The sequence below is a fragment of the Dromiciops gliroides genome, chromosome 5 (genome assembly GCF_019393635.1).
Source record: "Dromiciops gliroides isolate mDroGli1 chromosome 5, mDroGli1.pri, whole genome shotgun sequence".
In the NCBI taxonomy this organism is placed as follows: Eukaryota; Metazoa; Chordata; class Mammalia; order Microbiotheria; family Microbiotheriidae; genus Dromiciops; species Dromiciops gliroides.
The window spans coordinates 206,923,708-206,949,690 of record NC_057865.1 but is presented as its reverse complement, the minus strand read 5'-3'; the positions used below and the strand labels follow the sequence as shown (position 1 = coordinate 206,949,690).

Sequence of the window (25,983 nt, the reverse complement as noted above, 5' to 3'; positions counted from 1 at the left end):
TTTGGATGCAAGAAGATGTGAAGTAAGGAAGAAAGAGAAAGAAAGATAGTAATGTTTGAGTCTGTATTCAGACATCAGTTCTTTCTCTGGAGGCAGATAGCACTTTTCATCATGAGTCCTTTAGGATTGGGTTAGATCATTTTATTGCTGAGAATAGCTGTCATTCACACTTTTCATTATAAAATATTGCTGTTACTGTGTACAGTGTTCTTTCCTGGTTCTGCTCACTTCACTCTGTATCCCTTTATGTCTTTCTAGCTTTTTCTGAAATCATCCTGCTAATCATTTCTTATAGCACAATAGTATCCTATCACAATCATCTACCACAACTTGTTTAGCCATTCCCCAATTAGGCTTCCCCTTAATTTCCAATTCTTTGCAACCACCAAAAGAGCTGCTATAGATATTTTTGTACAAATAGGTTCTTTCCTCTTTTAAAAAAAAATCTCTTTGGGATATAGACCTAGCAGTGGTATTAACATGGATAAACTATGCTTTTTAGGCATAGTTCCAAATGCTCTCCAGAATGTTTGGATCTCCAGAATGGTCCCAATTTCCCACACTCCCATCAACATCTAACATTTTCCTTTTTGTCATATTAGCCAATCCGATAGGTGTGAGGTGGGTACCTCAGAGTTTACCTTCTCTAATCAATAGTGATTTGGAGCATTTAAAAAAATGTGACTATATAGATAGTTTGTGATTCTTTGTCTGAAAAACTGCCTGTTCATATCCTTTGGTCAATATCAACTGAGGGATGACTTCTGATAAATTTGACTCAGTTCTCTTTTTCTTCTCTTATTGCTATAGTTAACATTTCTAGTATAATGTTACATAATAGAGATGATAATGGGCATCCTTGCTTCACCCCTGTTTTGTATTGGGAAGGCTTCTTGGCTTATCCCATTACAGATAATGCTTGCTGATGGTTTAGATAAATATTACCATCATTTTAAGGTAAGGTCCTTTTATTCCTATGCTCTCTAGTGTAATGGGTACTGTATTTTGCCAAAGGCCTTTTCTGCGTCTATTGAGCTAATATGATTTCTGTGGTTTTGTTATTGATATGGTCATGGTCAGTTATGATGATAGTTTTCCCTTATATTGAACCAGACCTGCATTACTGGTATAAATTCCAGCTGGTCATAGTGTATGATCCTTGTGCTGTTTTGCTAAAATCTTTTTGCTAGTATTCATTTAAAATTTTTGCATCAATATTCATCGAGGAGATTGGTCTATAATTTTCTTTCTCTGTTTTGGCTCTTCCTGGTTTGGGTATCAGCACCATATTTGTCTCATAACCACTTTTTTTTTTTTTTTAGGCAATTGGGGGTTAAGTGACTTGCCCAGGGTCACACAGCTATTAAGTGTCAAGTGTCTGAGGCCGGATTTGAACTCAGGTACTCCTGAGTCCAGGGCCGGTGCTTTAACCACTGCGCCATCTAGCTGCCCCCACCACTTGGTTTTAATGACTGTCATAGCTAAAAAAGCTGGAGAATGCCTTGGCTATGGAGCACAGGACCTGTGTTCAGATCCTACCTCTGAGGCTTATTAGCTGTGTGGTCTTGAGCATATCACTCTTAACTACTCTGGGCCTTAATCTGGGTATTTTCTTCTATACAATGAAAGGGTTGGATGGCTTCTAAGGTTTTTTCTGTTTCTAAATCTATGATTACATAATCCAAAGTGCAACATTTTGACTTACTTTCATTAATCATGATACTAACTTTTCAGTCCTATTTGCCAGCTACGCAATTTGGGGGGTTGAAATTCCACAGGTAAATTCCATCATTCCTGATGCAGTCAGTTATTTTCATAAACTACATCAGCATGAAACAAGCTAGAGAGAATCAGAAATAAGGGAACTAAATAACTTAAGGTTCAGTAAATCCCAAATCATGAGTTATTTAAGAAAGAATTCTCTATTTGATAAGTACTGCAAGGGGAAATTGGAAATATTCTTTCTGACAGAAATTAGGCTTAACTCAATACCGTATACCAATAAATTAAAAATGGATTTAACCTGAATAGTAAATATCATACCATTAAGAAAAGATTGGAGACAAATATGACATTTCTTTAACAGCTAAGGATATGTGGTATATTCTTATTTTGATTACATGAAATTTAATGCTTCTTCAACAAACAAAATGAAATCTAGGATAAGAAGGAAAGCAATAAAATGTAAATAAAACCTGTAAATATTTCTTTGTTCCTGAACTTTAGTTTTTCATTTATAAAAAAGGGTAATAATTCTTGCAGTAACTACTTCACAGTGTTGTTGCGAAGCTCATTGAAGTAAAATATGTATAGTTCTTTGTATACCAATAAGTAATGTGTAACTGTCAAGTATTGTTTCTAGGTTATGATCATGATTCAATTATCTCCAGCCTTCCATTTCAATTCTGAGTGTACCAGCTGTACATATAGCAAGCTAGAAGTATCCTTTCTAGCCTGGCTGGAACTGTAGCCATTAAAACTTGACTTCCACCTAGTGGTGGATGTGACAATTCAGACTATACAGTTGATGAGGACAGCTTGAAAACAAAAATATGTAGGAACCTTTAGTTCTCTTGTTTTGCATGGATTCTCTAGGAAACTCCCTGTTCATGGAACTTCTGTGCTGCTAGGGTCTCTGTCCATTCCTTTATTTTTTTGGTAGAGCCTTTGCTAATTAGATAGATATCAGCAAATGTAGAAATCCTTGGGTCAAAATATTTTAAAATCTCTCACTTTTTCTCACCTTAACTTTGTGTATATGAATATGAGTCAGAACACTGGTAATGTATATCTCATACTCAAAAACATCATTAAGTGACTTCATATATTTTTCTTACTGGTTTTGTGAATGATCTTATGTCCCAAGAGAAAAGGAATCAATCTTTATAGTTTCTGCATCAATCAATCACAAGCATTTACTATATTTCAGGCACTGTGCTGGTCTCTAAGAATATAAATACAATATATTTGCTTTAACAAATTTTCCATATACATAGTAAAACAGAAAAAGATTGTACATGAAACTGTAGGATCAGTATTATATATTGCCTTGCTTTTAAAAAATATATAAGATCATTCTATGGCTTTCAAAGTTGTCCTATATATCTGGCCTTTATAACTTTTTTGGGGGTGGGGCAGTGAGGGTTAAGTGATTTGCCCAGGGTCACACAGCTAGTAAGTGTCAAGTATCTGAGATTGGATTTGAACTCAGGTCATCCTGAATCCATGCCTAGTGCTTTATCCACTGCACCACTTAGCTGCCCCCTTCTAACTTTCTTTCTGTTTTTCTCTCTATTAAAGAAAAAGATGGCCATAGAACCCTCTTTTCTTTCTTTTTTTTTTGTGCTACTCTTTCTCTGTCATCCCACCCCTCCTACATTCCTACTAAAAAGAAAAAAACCAAACAAGAAAACAAAGTCATATATAGTCAAGAAAAGCAAATTCTTACTTTTGTTTTCTTTTGATGAGTTACATACCTAATTATGTTCCATATTATTGATCTGTTTTATTACCCATTATCAATTGTTGGAATGATTACTGCTTTGTAATGTAGTTTGATACCTATACTACTAATGCTTTTTTCCCCACTTTTTGTTGTTTAATTAACTGAAATTTTTACCTTTTCTAAGGAGAATTTCACTTTTTTTCTAGCTCTATGAAAGTAATCCTTTGATATTTTGATTGTTATGGCACTGGATATGTACATTAATTTGGATATTTTCATTTTTATTATATCGAGTAGGCCTATCCATGTTCAATGAATATTTTTCCATTTATTTAGGTCTGTATTTTGGTAAAGAATGCTTGGTAGTAGCACAGAGGAACTAGCCATAGTTCCCCCTATGTGTCTTGGTAGGGAGATTACTAAGTATCTGTATATTTCTGGAATTATGTGTAATGGAATTAATTTCTTTGTCTCTTCTTGTTGGTTTCTTTTTGGTAACATATAGAAATGTTGATGATTTACATTAATTATTTTATGTTTTGCAACTTTAAACAATTTTTTTGTTTCAATTAATTTTTAGGCAACGCTTAGGAGTCTCTACATAAGTCATTATATCATCTGCAAAAAAGTGATAGTTTTGTCTCTCTTAAGTTTACAAAGCACTTCATTTGATCCTCACAACAACTGCTAAGTGATTTGCCCAGGGTTATATGTTATTGTGACAAAAATGTCCCTGAGTCCATTGACTAAGTATAGCCAATCACCAAACAATAATGCAGAAAAGGAAGTAGTTATGTATTTTATGTTTATTATGCTCAGAGCACAGATAATACTGAACACTTGCAAGTAAATAAGTCAGTGACCCTTGAGCATCAGTGTAAGTTATTTGGTATAGTATTTGGTTACATAAGCAATATGGGTAAAATGGAAATTTACAGATAGAAGAAAGGGAAGAAGAAGGCATTTCCACATTAGAAAAAGAAGGAAACTAGCTTTTTTAAAACTGGAAAAGTGCTTACTGTCTCAAGCTTGATTTTTGCGAACTTCAGCAAGTTGCGTTCCAATGCAGCTTCCAACATTTACTAGCTGTGTGATCCTGGACAAGTAACTTAACCGCTTTCTTCTTCAGTTTCCTCAGTTGTAAAATGGGGGTTGTAATAACATCTTCCTCATAGGGTTATTATGTGGATTAAAGGAGATAATATCTGTAAAAGTGCTTAGTATACTGTCTTGCACATACAGGGTGGGCTGAAAGTCACGAAGGGATCTCAATATTTAGTAACTCCGTTATTTTTTGTTTTAATATACAGTACTATAGTATCATATACAGTATGTATACAGAAATGAATTTAATTATGTGTGAAAAATCAAATCTTGTAAATGGAAAAAAATTTTTTAAAAATTATTAAAAACATCGTGACTTTATAAACACATTTCTTTCCCCACCCTTTCCCCTTGTCAGTGCATGAGAAAGAGCAAGTATAAGGACTGAGAAAAGACCACTAACCTTGGCCATTAAGAAATCTTTAGGAACTTTGGAGAGAGAGGACCTTGAGTTTAGTGAGAAAGCCTATTTGTGATTAGACATAGTAAATCTTGAGAGACTGGGGAAGATGTTAATTATTCACATAAAAAGATTGTTTTTTTTTTCTGGAAGTCTTTTTTGTGGTATATCAGAAATAGGTAGCATTTTGATTTCTTTAAATAAGCTTGAAAGCTATATGTGTATATTACTTGTATTTTTAAATTGTATTGATATCTTTTGTTTTATATCACCTTTATTACTTAATAGTCCCTCTACTTTTGTTCTCTTCCCTCCCAGAGAACCGTCTTTTGGAACAACAGATTCTTAAAAGAGGAAAAAAGAAGTTCAACAAAACTAACAAGCAAATTAACTCAGTCTTATAGTATGGGCATTAGTCCCCCACATCTTTAAAGAAGGGAGAGGTATGCACATTTTCTCCTCTGTTTTTCAGGGTCATTATTTTTATGCATAATTTAGTTTCATTATTTTCCTCCAAATCTCTTCACTTTTAATAAAGAAATAATGTTAATAAGTGTGGATTTTCATGTTTCTTTTTTTTTATACAGGATTTTAGGTTGCTTCAGCACTTTATGTGAATTGGAAAAGAGTGGATCTATGAACTTTTAAATATAAACTATATAAATATATATCAGTATTTGATGAAAAACTTCCTTATCTTGTGAAGAGAAGATAACAAAACAATAACTTCATCAACATATGTAGGTGCCTAAATGTTGGGCTGATTAGGCAGCTGGCAGATTTCATTGATCCTCAGGAAGGATGGAAGAAGTTAGCAGTTGATATAAAAAAGCCTTCTGGAGATAGTAGATATAACCAATTTCATATACGTTAAAGGCATTAAAGTCCTTTCTTTGGAAAATTCTAATATCAAAAGATGCTATGGGGGCAGCTAGGTGCACAGTGGATGGAGTGCCGGCCCGTGATTTCGGGAGGACTGGTTCAAATCCGGCCTTAGACACTTGACACTTGCTGGCTGTGTGACCCTGGGCGGGTCACTTAACCCCCACAAAACCAAAAACAAACAGAGATGCTAGGCACTTTGCTAAGAGCTAAGGGATATCCTTGCCTTCAAGGAGGGGTGACTAGGTGGCGATAGTAGAGTAGAACAGCTGGATCTGGAGTCAGGAAGATCTGAATTCAAATTTGGCCTCAGACAGTAGCTGTGTGACCCTGGGCAAGTCACTTAACCCTGTTTGCTTCTGTTCTTCATCTGTAAAATGATCTGGAGAAGGAAATGGCAAATTACTCCAGTAGTTTTTCCAAGAAACCCCAAGTGGGATCATGAAGAGTCAGACATGACCAAACAACAACAAAATGCCTTCAAGGAGCTTACATAGGGGATTTCCTAACTACATAGTTATGACTAGTTGATAAATACCCAAATACTATAGATTCCTACATTTCAGATAATAGGCCACAAAGGAGGAGACTTTGGGAGAATTTTGACATTTTTGCTTAGGAACCTAACATTTAAACTTGAAACACTGCTTAGTTTTATGATATAAAATTTTTGTTAGAAGTGAGGTTCTCAGGGGCAGCTAGGATGGCGCAGTGGGATTAGAGCAGCTGCCCTGGATTCAGGAGGACCTGAGTTCAAATCCGACCTCAGACACTTAACACTTACTAGCTGTGTGACTCTGGGCAAGTCACTTAACCCCAATTGCCTCACAAACAAAACAAAACAAAACAAAACAAAAAAAAAGAAGTTAAGGTTCTCATCTCTGCCATTGAGTCACTGATGTTAGTAATTGATATTTGTATATAGCACTGGAAGTTTGCAATGTGCTGTAAATATATTAGATCATTTGATCCTACCAAGCACTCTGGTGCAAGTACAGTTAGGTGTTATCATTCTCATTTTGCAGATAAGGAAATTCCTGATAAGGATAATAAAGTTATCTCTGAGGTTAAGTAACTTGCCCATTATCATACATATATACCAAAGTCATTGGTCTTTCTACTATATCCCAGACTCCCTTAAGTTGTTGCCTATGGGGTTTTATCTCTATAAAGCAATTACACAATTTTCTATCTAGGTAAATTGTTTTTATTTTTGTTTTTGCAGGGCAATAAAGGTCAAGTGACTAGCCCAGGGTCACATAGCTAGTAAGTGTCAAGTGTCTGAGGCCACATTTGAACTCAGGTCCTCCTGAATCTAGGGAAGTGCATTATCCACTGCACACCTAGCTTCCCCCCCAACCCCCCAAATTGTTTTTATCTGACTCTCACGATGCACCCCTTTCCCGAAAAGAATCTTGGACAACTCTTAGCAGTGGATCACTCTACTCCTCCTTCAAAGAAGAATGCAGCTAGCTCCCTCTGAGAATTAATGTGAATTGCAGGACACATTGATCATCAACACTTGGAACACACTTGCTGCCAGTCTGGGTTCCTCCCAGGGCTATGCCTGTCTGAGCTGAATTTCTGGTTCTGTTCTGGACCAGGAGCACAGGGTGCACCTGGGGGTGTTCATAGAGCCACCTGCCCCACCCAGGTGACATGCCAGAGGCAAGGGTGGGTAGCTTTTATTTTTATCAGTCACTGTAGCTGCAAAAGGTACATTATGATCTATAGAGAGATAGGGAGGCTTCTCTGTGGTTTTCAATCAATCAGTAAACATTAATTAAGCACCTCCTATGTGTCTGGCACTGTACTAAGTGCTGGAGGATACAGAAAAAAGGCAAAAAACAGTCCTTGCCTCAGGGAGCTTACTATCTAAAGAGGGAGACAACAAGCAAACAAATATATACAAAGCAAACTATATTTATAGGATAAATAAAAAATAATTAGCATAGGGAAGCACTGGCATTAAGAAGAGTGAGGGAAGGCTTCCTGTGGTAGGTGGAATTTTAGTTGGGACTTAAAGGAAAACAGGGAGGTCAGAAGTCAGAAAGGATGGGGCAGCTAGGTGGCACAGTGGATAGAGCACCGGCCCTGGATTTAGGAGTACCTGAGTTCAAATCCGACCTCAGACACTTAACATTTACTAGCTGTGTGACCCTGGGCAAGTCACTTGACCCCAGTTGCCTCACCAAAAAAAAAAGAAGTCAGAAAGGAGTTGGGTAAGTGTTTCAGGTATGAGGACAGCCAGGGAAAATAGTTGGTGAGAGAGAGTCTTGTTCATGGAACAGCCAGAAGGCCAGTATCACTGGATTGGAGAGTACATTTTGAGGATTAAGGTTATAAAAGGACCAAAAAGATGGAACAGGACTAGATTATGAAGGACTTTGAAGACCAAATAGAGCATTTTGTATTTGTTCCTGGAGGCAGTAGGAGTTTATTGAATTTAGGGGGTGTGACATGATTGGATCTTCATTTTAGAAAAAGGGAAGATAGATTGGTGTGGAGAGAGATTTGAGGCAGGCAGACCCATCAGCAGGCTATTGCAATAATCCAGGCATGAGGTGATGAAGGCCTACATCAGAGTGGTAGCAGTGTCATAGGAGAGAAGGGGCATATTGAGAGATGTTGTAAAGATGAAATTGACAGGCCTTGGCAACAAATTGAATGAGAGGGTGAGAGACAGTGGGGAATCCATTATTACTTTTAGGCTGGGAACCTGGGAGACTGGGAGGATGGTGTTGCCCTCTAGTAATAGGAAAGGTAGGAGTGGAAAGAGGAATATTTAGGGGGAAAATTAGTTCTATTTGGGAGATGTCTATTGGACACCCAGTTTGAGATGTCTGAGAGGCATTTGGAAATGAGATTGGAGGTCAGCAGAGAGATTGGGGCAGAATGGGTAGACTTGAGAATCATCAGCACAGAAATGGTAATTAAATCCATGAGAGCTGATGAGATCATCATGAAGTATTATAAGAGAGACCCAAGATAGAACCCTTAGAGGATCCAGCAAATTTGGGGGGGGGGGGGGGGGGGCAATGAGGGTTAAGTGACTTGCCCAGGGTCACACAGCTAGTGAGTGTTAAGTGTCTGAGGCCGGATTTGAACTCAGGTACTCCTGAATCCTGGGCCGGTGCTTTATCCACTGCACCACCTAGCTGCCCCCAATCCAGCAAATTTTATAACTAAAAGGACCAAATTCTTAATGAGAATGAATCTTGGTTTAAAATTTATAAACCAAAATTGAAAGTGGTGTGCATAAATTGCTAGCTAACACTTGTATTGGTTGAGATTTTTAAAAATTAATATTTTAAGACAATCTCTTTTATGAAGTAATAGGAAAAATTTTTAGCTTTGATGCTTCCATATTTAATAAACAAAGGATAGTAGTGAAGATCAAAAGAAAGTTGTATAGCATGCTGTTTGTGTTTTTCATTTAAATTCAGATTGAATTTTCACTGCTTCATAAATTTCAAAGGCAATGTAAGTTTTGTAAACATATCTTGCTTCTTTATAAGACTACACTGAAACTTTATGAGAGTTTATCATTTACTTTAAAATCTCAGGAGAATGAAATTTCTGAATTTCTGTTCATAGTATATCCATATTGCCCCTAAAAGTTCTCAGTCTTATTTAGAGATTAATTTTACTTTTCTGTCTTATTTTCAAGGAGATTTGAAGGATTATTTCAAACTGGAAAGAGTCCCACTAGTGAACTACTCTTTGACTGGGGAACCACAAATTGTACAGTTGGAGACCTTGTAGATCTTTTAATCAGAAATGAATTTCTAGCACCAGCACGTCTGTTGCTGCCAGGTACAATTTTTCAAGATTTGATAAGGAAAATGCAGAAGTAGGAACATTTCTCCTTTCCCTTGCTTTGTTTTTTGCTTTCTTCCAATCTTTTGGTTGGCAAAGAACAATAAATTCTAAATTGCTAGGTTCATGATTCTATTTTAGAATTCCTGTATAAATGTTCCCATCTTTTACCATATCTCCAATTACATCCTTGAAAGCAAAATCAGGTGAGCTTGCACTTATGGGAGGTTCAAATAGAATCCATCATTTTGCATTTCTGTATGCATCAGAAAATTAAATGTCCTTTTGGCATCATAATTTTCATTTTCCAAATCTCAGTCCCTGTGACATTAAAACATGGATTACTCTTCTTACCTTTTACTGTCTTTACATTTTAACCTTATCAGCTATCTTGTTATGCTTGCTGTTTATGGGGGACACTTAATGTCAAAATTGGAATAATGTTAAGTGGGACAGGGTGGTGCTGGGTCACATCAATTGCTTCATTTTCTTTAAGGGAAAGATAAAATATCTTGATAAACTTTGCAGATAGTGTTCCAGAAATTGTCCATATAGTCCCACAAGAAGAAACAGCCACTCAAAAGAAATTGCTGCCTCATTATGACAAAGAAAAGACACACATGAAACCTGCATTCATTCAGAATCATGAACAAATCTCTTCACCTCTGGACTCAAGTCCAGACATGAAAAGTTCAGAAGTTAGTGATACACGTAAGTAACTTAAAAAACAAACAAAAAAAACCTCAACTAATTTAATGGAGAACTCTATTGGTTTTCATTATAGAATTTTCAACAGAAGTAGCCTTGCCTGTTTAGAATTAAATTTAGAATTATTTTGTTAAATATTAAAGATATATTGAAGCAAACAGTTGGGGTACATGTTTTCATCCTGATATATCTATGTATATACTTTGTTGAGCCTGGCACCATCCTCAGAGGTTCTTAATTTAAAGGCTGAACTTTTCAAAAAATATGTTTTGTCACCTTTATTTTAATATAATTGATTTTCTTTGTAATTCTGTGTATTTTATGCATTTAAAATATTATTTTGATAATTTTTTATACCTGTCTATTCATTCTTTTTTTATATCCTATTTAATAATATTCAGCTCAAATCTTTTCCCTGAGTTCTAATCCCGCAGCTCTCTTAGCTATTGCTACTTAGATACCCCATTAGCAACTCAGATTTAGTATGTACTGAACTAAATTTTTTATCTTCTTTATAAATTAAGCCTACCTCTCCTTACAACTTTTAAATTTCTGTTAATGGCAATATGATCCTCCCAGATAATTGGACCTGAAAGTTCATTGTAATCTTTGACTCTTCCTTTTGAATCTGAGGAAAAGAAGAAATGGGGCAGGACATGTGTGAAGGGCTATGTGGCACTCCTCTAGCCTGAAGGAAAGTCCTACATATAGATGGGACCAGTTCTTTCTCCTGAGAAGTTATTTTTGACAGAGATCAGTGCTGATGAACCATTAATTGCCTAGCATGGGAGGAAGCAAGATACTTTGAGATCTCTGTGTGCACATCCTTCATTCCCCGCTCCAGGCAGTGATCAGTAGGAGAAAATGAGGGGAAAAACAGACTGAAATTACTAAAGATCTCGGAAAAAAACTCGAAGACCTTAAGCATTAGCAGATAAATCAAAAAAGAAGATATTAATAGCAAAAGGAACCATGGTCTATAGTTCTAGGGAGGGAAATGAAGAGTTCTCTCCCTGAATCACACTAATTTGGAAGCACTGAAAACTTACAGGCCCCAGACTGAGTGAAGAATGAAGCAGAAGGGCATATAAGACAGAAGCTCAATATAGATATTTCCTTTCTTTTTATATCACTTTGGTGGACTTTGATTAAAGCCCTTCAAAACTGCCCCTTCTGTATTATTATCTGACATTTCTCTTGCTTTCTTCTATTGGCCTAATGCCTCTAGCCTTTATTTCCCAATCATATCCAAGGCTTTCAACAGACATAATCTTCATTATTCAGCAGCAGGTGGTGTAATTGATTAATGTACTGGGCCTGTCATCAGGAAGACTCATCCTCCTGAGTTCAAGTCTGATCTCAGGCACTTACCAGCTCTGTGACCCTGGGCAAGTCACTTAACCCTGTTTGCCTTAGTTTCTCATCTATAAAATGAGCTAGAGAAGGAAATGGCAAACCACTCCAGTATCTTTGCTAAGAATACCCCAAATGGGGTCATGAAGGGTTGGACACAACTAAGTCGACTGAATGACAACAACAACAAAGTGAATTTTCCTTTACACTTTAGTACAAGTTTTTTTTCTAAAAATTTTAAAATTAAAAATTTTTTTTAGTGAGGCAATTGGGGTTAAGTGACTTGCCCAGGGTCACACAGCTAGTAAGTGTTAAATGTCTGAGGCCGGATTTGAACTCAGGTCCTCCTGACTCCAGGGCCAGTGCTCTATCCACTGCACCACCTAGCTGCTGCCCCTAGTACAAGTTTTTAATACACAAAACCAATTAATTGCAATACTGTCATGTTTTAGGGTTCTTTGAGAATTTTAAGTTACACTGATGGTCACATTGGTCATAGCCAAAATATTGTAAATTGTTTATTTATATGTATATCTATTTATAGTACTTTCAATATTTGTTTAAATATAGATAAGTAATTACTAATGGGAAAGGAGTTTTCTTTAGTTCATTGAATAATATTAATAAATTAAAGTGGGAGCTCAAGTTAACTAGTTAATTATGAGAAGAAACTTCAGTTTTGGGGGTAGCTAGGTGGCACAGTGTTGGCCCTGGAGTCAAGATGATCTGAATTCAAATCCAACCTCTGATACGTGCTAACTGTGTGACCCTGAGCAAGTTACTTGACCTTGTTTGCCTCAGTTTCCTTATCTGTAAAATGATATGGAGAAGGAAATGGCAAACTACTCCAGTTTCTTTGCTAAGAAAACCCTAAATGGAGTCACGAAGAGTCAGACACAACTAATTAACTGACCCCCTTCCAATTACAAGGTTATTAATGAGTAACAAATTATCTAAATATATCTCTAGATCACTATAGAAATCAAGAGGATAAGGGGCAGCTAGGTGGTGCACTGGCCCTGGATTCAGGAAGACCTGAGTTCAAATCTGGCCTCAGACACTTGGCACTAGCTGTGTGACCCTGGGCAAGTCACTTAACCCTCATTGCCCCCCCCCCAAAAAAAAAAAGAAAGAAAGAAATCAAGAGGATAAACATAAATATATGGCAAGAACTCAAGTAGCAGACTGAAGTTGGATTACTACAAGTTTGTGGTTAGACTCAGTGGTGCCTATCTAAATATATGTATGTATGTGAGGGAATTATGCACAATCTCTATTGTTTGTTAAAAAGACATGCTAAATTAGAGTTTTGATAAGAAAACAATTTTAATCTTTTTTCTTGTAAAAGGTCAATAAAGGGGCAGTTCCTACAGTTTTAGTGTTTAAATTGGAACAAATCATTGGTTATCTGGAAACTCAATTTTTCTTTTATCTAATGAACTTTTTTCCTCTTATTGCTGTTGCAGGTTTTCAGAGTTTTTCATTTTATGAATTAAAGAGTGTTACAAATAACTTTGATGAGCAGCCTATGTCAGCTGGTGGAAACAAAATGGGAGAGGGAGGCTTTGGAGTTGTATATAGAGGCTATATCAATAACAGAACTGTGGCAGTGAAGAAACTTACAACTGTAAGTTGCCTTTCCCTTTAGGAGAAATTAGATGGTCATTTTTGTTGTTGCTGTTGTTGTTGTTCTGTTTTTTTTTGGGGGGGGGGCAGTGACTTGCCCAGGGTCACACTGCTAGTAAGTGTGTCAAGTGTCTGAGGTCGAATTTGAACTCAGGTCCTCCTGAATCCAGAACCAGTGCTTTATCCACTGCGCCACCTAGCTGCCCCCTAGCTGGTCATTTTGTAATGAGTTTTGGGGTTTTTTTGTTTTGTTTTGTTTTTTGAGATTAGGCCTGCCTTTTTTGCATAGGCTGGAAATACAGCAGCCAACTCACAGGACAATGCTGTTGCTGGAAACTTTGATTTGCTCCATTGCCAATCTGGGTTTTTTCATTCCCTCCCTAGGCAGGCTGGTGGCCTTCTACTTGTGGGGGCTCACATAATGGTGCCAGACACACAATTGGCTTCATCCATACTGTAACTCAAAACTTCTAAACTTAAGCAATCCATCAGCCCCAGACTCCCCCAGTAGCAGGAATTACAGACCCCACTATGCCCAGAAAAGTAACAGTTTTAGACAACCATTTTGCTTACTGCAATGGAGTAAATTGAAAGTAATGCTTGCTTTTACTTACTTATTCACCTAAAACTTTATATATTCTAGGAAGTGTGGTATAGTGGAAAGGGTGCTAGACTTGAAGTTGGGAGAATTATATTTATATATGGCATCATCATTTATTATTTCTCTGACTATGGACAATCACTTAACCTCTTAAGAAAGTCATATTTGCATTGCCTATTGTGAGGAAAGTACTTTGTAAACCTTAGAGCACAATGTAAATATGAATTGGCTCTGTAACTAAAATAAAAAGAAACAAGTAATTATTCTGATATAAGTAGACTTATCTAAGATTGAAGGAAAATACTTTAAAAAATTAAATATGTAATTGTTTATATCTGTGCAGTATTTTATAGTTTCTTCTTTGCTCATCAGTGATTTTTGGTTTTATCAGTATGGATGCTTCCCCAACCAAAACAAATTACAGTTCCCCTAAAACTTAATAGATGATGTTGTAACCAGTACTCCATTCCCTCCCCGCCCCCAACAAAATCTTCCTCTACTACTGTGGTGATGAGTTTCTTCAAATTTTAATAGGTGATTTTTCAGACTACAGACATGTAGTCCATCTATAGACCCATACTTAAAACCTTTCCAACTTAGTAGGACCTATCAAAGCTTGGGCTTTTCTATCAGTTTTCAAGAATCAAAAATCCCTTCCATATCACCATTGAGATATTAGAGTATTATTTTTGTGGAAGATGTTACAGTTTTTATACATAAGGACAGTTTTAAACTAACTTTTCTCTTATTAAGTTGTATAGTCACAACCTTTAAAAACAGACAAAATGCATTAAGAAAGTTAAAAATTATAGTTGTTTTAGTTGTGGATAAACTTAATTCACAGCCTAATGATCTTTATCCATAGGCCACATTATTAAAGTTAAAAAAGAACTATAATTCATTCTTGGGTATAATGGCACATTCTTGACTTTATCTCTGGCTCATTAATGGCTCACTGTCTTCTACTTTATTTTCTTATCATACATTTATAGAACAGCAACATTTCCATGTTAAACAGAAAACTGTAAGCAAAAATTCAGGTTTACTAGCTCTTTAGGGCACATTTCATAACATGTTGCCCTAAGCCTACCGAATCTTTTAAAAACATAAGCATCTGAGAGTGATCGAAATTTTTCCCTGATTTAAAACTCTCTGAGAGAATTGCTTCATAAATATGCTTTCATGTAATTTCCTTCATTGGTATTTTATATTTTTCCCCCTTTACCACCCAGACCTCGGAAAAGTTATTTCCTATGTCTGAGCTTCAGATATTTGTTTGACAAGTGCCAGATCAGATGATTACCTGAAGTTTCTTCTAATTATAGAATCTGTGACTTGGTGATATTTTTGTTTTATAGATGGCTGATATGTGTAGTGAAGAACTAAAACAACAATTTGAACAAGAAATAAAAATAATGGCAGAGTAAGTATTAAAAAGACAATTTTGCGGATGAAAGAATACCAGAAAAAAAAAGCACCAGAAAAAAAAAATGAGCATGGGAATAGAGGTCAGGAGATAAAGGTTCTATTCCTAGCTATGATATAATCTGTGTAACCTTGTTTAAGGCATATAACTTCTCTGGTTCTTGATTTCTATATGTGAAATGAAAAAACAAGGATTAGACTAGACCAACTTTAAGGTCTCTTCTAGGTCTAAAATTCTGTTATTCTCATATCAGCATAACTAGAGATATGTAAATCAGCAAAATATATGAACAGTCATGTGTTTAAAAATAGTATCATGAGAAATCATATAGAATTTCAATTCTTAGCATTTTTAGTTATTTTAAGATACAGAATGTCCTCAGAATTCCCAAGGACTGGTGCCTTTAAGTAAGGAGATCTCCAAATATCCCTAATAAAGATATAGAGCTATGAGAATAAATTTGACCCTTACTAGCTGTAACTCTGGCAAGCCACTTAACCCCTCTAAGCCTCAGTTTCCTCATCTATAAAATGGCAATAATAATAAGACCTATTTCACAGGGTTGTTATAAGTATCAAATGAGAAAACATGTATTGTGTTTTATAAACCTTAAAGAGCTATAAATTGTTGTTAGTCTTCTTTAATGTTGTTTCTCCCTTTTCTAAAAGCATCTCAAGTTCCAGGATGTTAGGGAACAAATATCCACTATCCTTGATAACAAAAAAATAGTTTAGGGTTTTTCGTTTTTCCATTTTTCTTGTGTTCATTGTCTCCTTTCCCTTTTCAACCATGGGAATACTTGCTTTCTTTATTTTTAGACTGGTTTTACTCCTAACTGCTTCTCCCAACCAGTATCATCCTATACCACATTTAACGGATGAGTTTATATGCTAAATCAGTATTGCCTCTAATAACCATCCCTCTTCATTTGGGAAGTAAGTCAAATGTTTATTTATTAAGGTGCATTATAGGTTCTTTGATCTCTTTATAATGACAGTTAATTTACATTGTTTAACTTGTGGATGACATTATTTTAGTTGGTGTCATTGTTATGTCTGTTGTCTATTCCCCTTTATTAATTTTCTATAATTTATTTAAATCAGGGTCAGATCTTTTAGAGCATGTGCCATATATTTTTCTGATTTCTTTTTTCACGTTATAAATTTTTATCTTAGCTCTGACAAATTGAGAGCCTTAGGATAACTCACATTAATGATAAATATTTTCCTATATACTAAAATGTAGTCACTTTCATTCTTTGTGATGTTATTTGGTGTTTACCATGTCCAATACTTACCAGTTTTTCTTTGGTGTTTAAGCAAAGTGTATGTACTATAAATTTGTAAGGCTTCAGCATAATCTTTCCTTTCTTTTTTCGAGACTAAGTGTCCCTATCTTTCTCCCGTTAGAAGTCCAGGGGTTACTTATGTGCCCAGTTGCACTACTGATTGGCATAGGAGTTTTACTTCTGTTTCCACCTTGGGCCAGTTTACCCCTTTTTAGGCAACTTAGTGGCCCCTCTGCTCCTGGGAGCTCATGATATTGTTGCTAAATCTAGCGTGGACACCCTTTCATCTTAAGCTCAAAAGACGCACCAATTTACCAATGCTTAGTAGCAGGTATTACAGGCATGTGCCAACATGCGCAGGATAATCGATAAGTCTTTGGCCTCTTTCGCTTCTTTCTTCTGACCCAGACTTTCCCATTTATTTCTTCCATCCTTACTTTTTCCCACCTTTGCGTTAAAGTCACCAAGAATCTCAAGTGTATATTGATTTGATTTGGAAAATCTTAGCAAGTTCTTCATGGATTTTCTTTACCATTTTGTCCTTAGTAATTAATGTTGCATCATCTACAATTATTTTCATGATATCTTTCTGTAAAAATTTATCATTAATACTACAATTCACAATGACCTAAAATGTCCCATGAAATAATGTCTCTTGTAGCTTCTGGCCATATGATAAATCCTATGCCTTTCCAGTGAGTACTTGTAAATCATCCTTTTATTTAGGTTTAGCAAAATCGATAGGGAAAATTAATTTGAGTGGACATTTTTAAGGGTTAAACAGTGACATGATTTATGAAATTTAAAAGTATAACAATTGCTTAAGAAAGAAATCTAAGGGTCTTCATAGCTGCATTGGCCAGAAAGGCCTTGAGCATTGTCAGTGACTACGGATTGTGAAGTATTGTCATTAATTGGGGGGAATATATTGAGGGGATGGTGTCATAACCAAATCTATGAATCAGAAGATGTTATAAAAGAAATAGTTTTATTACTGACAAGTACATACATAATGAAAACAGTTTTTTTTATATAGTAGCAAAATGACTATTTGTAGATAAAGGACCTGGTTTCTATTACTTAAAGTACTAATTATGTTACCTTAAGCGAGTCACTTGATTTTTTGGGGGGCCTATTTACTCATCTTTTTTTTGTTTTGTTTTGTTTTTTTAGTGAGGCAGTTGGGGTTAAGTGACTTGCCCAGGGTCACACAGCTAGTAAGTGTTAAGTGTCTGAGGCCGGATTTGAACTCAGGTACTCCTGACTCCAGGGCCGGTGCTCTATCCACTGTGCCATCTAGCTGCCCCCTATTTACTCATCTTTAAAATTATAGGGGAGTTGTACTAAATGATTTTCAAGGTCTTTTCTAAATTGAAATCCTATGACCTTTCATCAACTCAAATTAAACCAAAGAAGTTTATTCATTTAAACTGGGGCATGGCCTTGGCTAGACTATGCTCCACTCTCACCCTGGTGCAACAGACCTTTCCCGCCAACTTTCTAAGTTGTTTTGTGCTAGAAAATTGTTTCACCCCATTCTTGCGCAGGTTTTGCTGCTTCAGAATTTGTTTTGGGGTATTATTTAAAGTTATTTGGAGGGGTTTGGGGGAGAGCTCAGGTGAGTCCTTGTCTTTTCTCTACCATCTTGGCTCTGCCCCTCTCTAATTAGTATTTTTAATATTGATGCTTCTCATTTGTTTGGGGATGCCTAAAATGTTTGTGACCAAAGGTTTTTTTTTGTTTTTTGTTTTTTTTTGTTTTTTTAGGCAATGGGGGTTAAGTGACTTGCCCATGATCACACAGCTAGTAAGTGTCAAGTGTCTGAGGCCGGATTTGAACTCAGGTACTCCTGAATCCTGGGCCGGTGCTTTATCCACTGCGCCATCTAGCCGCCCCGTGACCAAAGGTTTTAAATAATTCTACAATCTTGCTTATACTTGTTATGAAGAAAAAAGCTAAGCAAAGAAAACCATCACAGTTCTTGACTAAATGGTCATAATTTCCAAGTTAATGAAACCTGAAGCACTTTTGCTCCAAAAAGCAAAATAGAACTTGATTATTTCTATTATTGAATTATTGCCTACTAAAAATTAGAAGAATCCTCAAATATAAATAATTGTGAGGTTTAATTTGTTTTTATTGATGTTTGGTATTGAGATTATAATAAATTATTAAAAAAGAAAAGGGATTGGGTATAATGGTACATCTCTCTTTAATCCTAGCTATCAGGAAGTCTGAGGGTAGTGGAACTCTTGAGCTTGGGAGTTATGAGTTGTAGCAGGCTAACCAAACTGAGTCTAATATCAATATTATGAGCCCCTGGGTGGGGGGTGGAAGAGAATGTCTAAGGAAGGGAAAACCAACCTAAGTTGTAAACAGAACAAGTCAAAGTTCTTCTGCCAATTAGTAAGTGGAATCAGGCCCATGAGTCATCTTTGCATTTCCAAGGAGACACAATCTTTTTTTTTTTTTTGTCAGTTTAGTAATTTTATTATTTCACATATATTTGTCTACATATTCAGTATACACACTCGAAAGTATAGAGTGTGTACTTATGTTAGTCTGAGGGGCACTCTCGGGGCCTAGTGACAATATTCCACCATAGTGGTGGCAAATGACCTTCCTTTCGGGCAGCTTGCCGAGCTTCAGTCCATTCAGACCATTAAGTGGGGTTTCTTCCTTCAGTTGCTGAACCTCATGGTCCCAACTTTCTAAGCATAGTTCCTTCCACTTCTTCCTCTTGGCAAAGTAATCAGGGTACATCCCCTTCTTAAAGGGGTGCCAGTAGTCTAAGCACCACTCAGGAACCTTGCAACACTCATATCTTTCAAAGGAAGTGCCTCGAGGGGAATCAGGGATAATATATGGTTGAGGATGCTGGTTAGCCCGAAATTCTTGCTCACCCTTCATAAGCAGTTTGGTGGCCTTTACCATATTTTTTTTTTCATTTTTATGTTCTTCAAATTGAGGTCTCAGCAAACAAGCTTTGAAGCAACATGCATCCCTATGGAATACCCAGGACTCGAGGGGGCAAAGCACTTGCTTGTAGAGCTGTAGCACCTTCTACTGGTGGGTCAGAAAGGTGCCTGCAAGGGCACACAAGGCCATCTCGCCCTGCTTTTCATCTTCAGCCCAACCTGGACCTAGTCTTTTTTAAAAGAGAGAGAGAGAGAGAAGAAACTGTTAACAGTAGTGAGAAAGTAAAAATAAGATATTTGGGCCTCTTCTTCAGCTATCTGTTTTGTTGATTAATCATTCAATTGTGTCTGATTCTACATAACCCCATAGACTTTGTCCCTGGTGTGGTAAAAAATGGAAGTTTTAGCTTAATCATTTGAGAGTTGAGCGCATGCTACTGAAACAGCTTTTGAAGGACCGCCCTTTTGGGGAGGAGACTGCGACAAACGGCGGTGTGCCTGCTGCTTCCCGGAGAGCCATGACCAAGCACGCCATACTTCCGGGATGCCAACTTAAAACTGAGAGTGGGGGCAGCTAGATAGCGCAGTGGATAAAACACCGGCCCTGGATTCAGGAGTACTTGAGTTCAAATCCAGCCTCAGACACGTGATACTTACTAGCTGTGTGACCCTGGGCAAGTCACTTAACTCCCAGTGCCCTGCAAAAAAACAAAACAAAACAAAAAACTGAGAGTGGAACGGAAGTTCGCTCTCTGCCTCTCTCACTCTGGCTTCTCAGCTTAGTGGTGGCGGCACACGAGTTTGGTGGTCGACTCTGGTTCTCGGTCTGACAGGCAGTTTTGGGATTCATTGAGTTTTATAATGGAATATAGACTAAGTTTAGATCTAAGATTATTCATTTGTATTTCTACTTTCCTATTTCCCTAATTGGTATCACCTTTTTGTTATCTAATTAATCCTCAAACAATAAAAGCTAATCCCTCACTGATTAAAGCTCAGAGACTTCTTTTCCTGAGTGGTCTGGGAGATATATAAGGGAAAAGTTAAAGGGGGAGTTTAATGCTCTTATATCCAAGTTTAAATCTCACACTGGGGTTTTTATGGCAAAGACAAAGGAATAGTTGGCCATTTCCTTCTTCAGTGTGTCCCCATTTTACAGATGAGAAACTGAGTCAAATAGGGATTAAGTGACTCGCCCAGGGTCACACAGCTAACAAGTATCTGAGGCCAGATTTGAACTCACATCTTCATGTTTCAGGTAGGGTGCTCTATCTACTATACCACTTAGGTGTTTTATAACCAACCTTAAAAAACTTCCAGCTTTGAAATGAACTTAATTATTTAAGATTTCAAACACTTAATTCCTTTAAAAAATTATTTGCCACAGGTGTCAACATGAAAACTTAGTAGAACTACTTGGTTTCTCAAGTGATAGTGACAACTTCTGTTTGGTGTATGTCTATATGCCCAATGGTTCATTGCTTGACAGACTATCTTGTCTGGTAAGTTTCTTAGTAAGTTATTTTGTTTAAAAAAAAAAGTGACATTTAAATTTTCTGAAGTATGCTAATTTTATACTTTGCTTCATATTCACATTCTTCTCACATTTTCCTTCTGTCCTCTTAAAGTTCCATGAATCTAGTATCTCCCTATATCTGAACTCCCCACAATACCATGTACAACTTGTTCATACCTTCTTATCCTATGCTATTTTTGCCTATGTCTGATCATAAATGCACCGTAGAGTTCTTTAATGCTGGAGGATTCACTTGAGGAATTTTAACATTTTGTATGTGATAATATAGCACCTTTGTTCATTTTTATCCCTAGCTCTGTTATATGACAGGCCTAACTCCTTTATTGATGATGTATCTTTGATGATATGCCTTTATGCTAAGAAGCAGTGTGATGTGGTTCCTAGTCTCAGAGTCAGAATAACTTGCATCAGACTTCCATTTCTGCAAAATGTGACCTTGAGCAGTACATTTAAACCTCTCAGTGTCCCAGGTACTCATCCATCAAAGATGCTTGCATGAGGAGCATTATGAAGCAATTAGAAGATGACATGGAAGGGGGAAGTATAAGTTGTCTTGGCCATATATGTTACCTGTGTATCCTCTGCTAGTCAACTCTATAGGCATTTGTTCTTTGCAATTAATCTTTGTATTTTTGTGGGAAAATGTACCCCAGGTTTTTGGGGAAGATGCTGTATTTGTTCTTACTTAATTGTTTTTGCCTTGAGTTAATTATGTTCTCTGGCTGACTAAAATAAATGTAAACATGTCAGGTGGGGACATCATAAGCTCATGATATGTCAGATACAATGCTAGGAAATGGGGAGACAAATATAGTAAATGAAACAATCTGTAATAATAAGCTTTTGTTCTAATGGGGGAGGCAAAGGGACATATAGAAGTATATAGATATATACATAGAATGGTTAAATATGCAAGGAAGTTTGAGAGAGAGGACCCTAGCAGCTGAGGGTATGAGAAGCTTGATGTAAGAGATGGTACCTTAAAGGAAGAGAAGAATTCTTTAAGATGGAGGTGAAGAGGCAATAGATTCTTGATATAGTGAATGGACAGTGCAAAGGTATAAAGATGAGAGATGGAGTATCTAGTATGAAGAATAGAGAGACAGCCAATTTGGGTAGATTGCACAATATGGAAGGAGGAGTGATGAGGCTGGAAGTATATATTGGGATAAAGTTATAACATACTTTAAAAGTTGAAAAGAGGAGTTCACATTTGATTCTTGAGGTAATAAGAAGCCACTGGAGTTTTTTAAGTAGGAGAGTGATGTCTCCAGATCTGCATTTAAGGAAAATTACTTTGGTAGTTGTGTGGAGGACAGATTGAATTGGAGACAAATGTGAAGTAAGAATAATAATTTGAAAGTTTCTTAAATAATGTAGGCAAGAAGTCATGAGGAGGGCAGCTAGGTGGAGCAGTGGATAGAGCACCAGCCCTGGAGTCAGAAGGACCTGAGTTCAAATCCAGCCTCAGACACTTGACACTTACTAGCTGTGTGACCCTGGGCAAGTCACTTAACCCCAATTGCCTCACCAAAAAAAAAAAAAAAAAAGAGGTCATGAGGGCCTGAAATAAGGTAATAGTTGTGTGAGTAGAGAGAAAGGGTAGGATGTAGTGTTGTAGAATTGTAGTGGAGGCAAAAACAGCAAGATTTGGAAACTGATTTGTTATGTGGAGTGAGGGAGAACAAGGGTGATGGCAAGGTTATGAACCTGGGTAAAAGGAAGAATATTGGTGCTTTCAATGGAAATTTAGAAGCTTGGAAGAGAAATGTACATGGGGGAAAAGACAGTTTGGGTCTTATTGACATTTAGATGACTCTCAATTAGAAATATTCAATAAATTTTTGTTTTTAATCCTTGTTTGCAATTATGTTGATTGTTTTCCTAATTTTGAACCATCCTGGAGACAAGGTAGGACACTGAAACCAAGAGCTTTGGGAATAGTTATTCTTTCAGCTTAGTGCCATCAGACATTTTCTTGGGAAGAAACCACTGGGGAGATGAGTCCTGTCAGTTAATAGTTGCTCCAGCAGGTGAGCCACAGCTACTGAAGAACCAGAAAAGAAAGCTCTTGCCACCAAAATCCTTGGCACTTTTGGTCCTTGGTCCAGTATCAGAAATGGTTTTATTTGTGGAAATTACATTAAAGAATAGGCATTGCCATTTACTTCTCTTCTGTACCCTAAGGGTCTTGGGACCTTTCCATCTGACTTGAAGCCAGAACTTTCCACATGTATGGTTTATGCCCTTTAGGAATAGGGACTATCTTACTTTTCTATTTTCATTTCCAGCACTTACCATGGTGCCTTGCTTAGTAAGCTCTTAACAAATGCTTCATTCATTCAGTGAATGATGAAGGATTGAAGCTAAATTGATTACTTTGTACTCTCTCCCTGACCAGCTACTTTACCCTGGCAGGATTGCACAAGCCACCCAAAGGTTTGCAATAGAACACAACTTTCCCTCCACCTCCAACCTCTGCTGTGGAAAGCAGTAAGTGTGCTCTCCCTGGAACAATAGCATGGCAATAGGCTGTGTTGTAATAATGTTCAGTTGAACAACTAAGGAATAATGGGAGCTGGGGCATGGTGCCAACATGTGTGTGGGACTTCATCAGGCTTGAAGGAAAGGAGACTGGTATTCAGTTGAGGAAAGTTATGTACCTGTGGCAATCACTTGGACCAGATGTGGAAGATAATGAAAAATGAATTCCCCAGTATGGGAAGAGGTTGAGACAGCTTCAAGGTCTAGCCTTTAGGGAAACCACTATCAAAGGGGAAAAAGTCATAAAATGAGCAAAAAGAAAAAAGAATTAAATTGCCAAAGATCTCAGTAGGAAAAAAACAACCTGTTAAGGACTTTGAACACAAGCAGATATATCAACAGAATCCTTAGATTCTCAAGAAAACATGGAATCACAAAAGAATGTTCTCAAATAATTCAAGAGAAATTAAGGATCATAAAACCAGAATTTATGGCCAGCATGGCATAAATAATTAGAATTGTAGAAAAAATTTGAATCCATAGTGAGAAATCTTACTAAAAAAGGAAAAGAGAAAATAATTGATTGGTAATGCAAATATACAGAAGTGAAAGAGAAATACATAAACTGGGAACTAAATTGTTGTTTATCCTTCATTTTCAAAGAGGACTGGTGACATCACAGGTGATGACTTGCATATGATTCAAATTTAAGTGAGGAATTGTTGCAGAAAATCAGCAGCCTTACTCTTCCAGAATCATGGAAGTTCAGGGGAAAGACAAAAATCGAGACAATTGGCAATGGTCCAGGATGCAGTGGATGACTTTGATGTCTTAACTAAACTTGAAGTACTTCACAGTGCCTGCTTCAGTAGTTTTCATGGCTATTAAAACAATTTTTCTCATCTACCCATTCCACATGCTTGGGGTAGACATCCCCCTAACTCATCAGTAAGTTTTGAGGCCTGTCAGTCACCCTTAACCTGGTTTAGCCCTTCTGCTGAAACAGTTTTATGAAGGTATGGTTGCTCTGCATGTTATAACTTCTTGGAATCATAAGTGAGAGTTGAATAGCAGATGGACACCAAAGGTGGATGAGCAGCCCTGAAAAGGCTCATACCCTCATACCCTCATGCCCAAGGTGCTAGTTCTCCTTGAATATCTGATACATCCCTAAATAAAACTAAACTAAATAAAATACTGAAATGATAAATAGAACTAAAAAGCTGATTGTTTGAAAAAGCTAGTAAAATCCATTAAAAAGAAAGTGGCAAAAAATCAAATCAACAAAATAGCAAATGAGGCAAAAATCACAACAAAACTAGAACAAAAAGTATTATTAGAACCTATTATACACAGTTCTATATTAACAAAACTAGGAACATAAAAGAAATAGAGTAATAACTTAAAAATATAACATATTCAAACTACCTGCATACCAAATGTATATCTTTAAAATTTCTATCTCAGGAAAAGAAATGGAGCTAGCTATAAGAAGTTATCAAGTAAAAACTCATAGTGCTGAGTGAATTCACTGGAGAATTCTGTCAAACTTGTAACAATAAGGACCAATGCTACATAAATGTTTGCAAAAATTGAGAAATGAAACCCTCTACTAAAGTCCTTTTATAAGACAAATATAATGTTAATACCTAAGCTAGGAAAGAATAAAGCACAGAAGGAGAACTTTGGACCAATATATTAAAGAATATTGATTCAAATTTTTAAAATTCTGCCATAAAGACTAAAGCAGTTCATCTAAGAATTAAATCATCATTATTAAGTCAGATTTATAACCAGCGATGTAAGGATGGTTGAACAGTAGAAAAACAATCAACCTAATCATATTAAAATGAAAACATCCAAAACCAAATGATTATCTCAATGGATTCAGAAAAGATCTTTGACAAAGTCTAACACTCATTTATGATTAAAAGAAACTCCCTAACTTCTACACTATAGGCAAAGAGGGATTTTTGTTTTTAGCAACAAAAAGTAAGCATAACACATACAAATGAGAATTGTAGAAGCTTTCCCAGTAAACTTTTCATACTATTATTTGATATAGTTCTGGAATTGGTATTAATAGCAATAAGACATGAGAAAGGAATTCAAGGCAGTCACAGAAAAAAGACCCTTTTTTTGCTGAAAATTTTAGGGAATCAAGAAAGATCGATAATAGCTTCAACAGTTTCAAAAGAAACTAAAAATTTTGGGCCAGCTAGGTGGTGCAGTGGATAAAGCACTGACCCTAGATTCAGGAGGACCTGAGTTCAAATTTGACCTCACTTGACACTTACTAGCTGTGTGACCATGGGCAAGTCATTTAACTCTCATTGCACCGCCCCCCTGAAAATAAAATAAACTAAAATTTCAATATTATTTCTATATAATA

The 25,983-nt window shown here is 36.5% G+C and overlaps 1 protein-coding gene and 1 pseudogene across 1 annotated transcript in view; one reads left to right on the top strand and one right to left on the bottom strand.

Moving 5' to 3' along the window:
- The window catches only part of IRAK4 (interleukin 1 receptor associated kinase 4), a 61,048-nt gene that overhangs the window by 1,486 nt on the left and 33,579 nt on the right, over window positions 1-25,983 (top strand). The window contains 7 exon segments of the mRNA XM_043967627.1: window positions 5,656-5,687; window positions 5,690-5,819; window positions 9,502-9,647; window positions 10,179-10,361; window positions 13,178-13,338; window positions 15,297-15,361; window positions 20,958-21,072. Of these exon segments, the coding sequence (XP_043823562.1) occupies window positions 5,656-5,687; window positions 5,690-5,819; window positions 9,502-9,647; window positions 10,179-10,361; window positions 13,178-13,338; window positions 15,297-15,361; window positions 20,958-21,072 (832 nt within the window).
- Window positions 19,210-19,760, bottom strand: LOC122729144 (annotated as a pseudogene).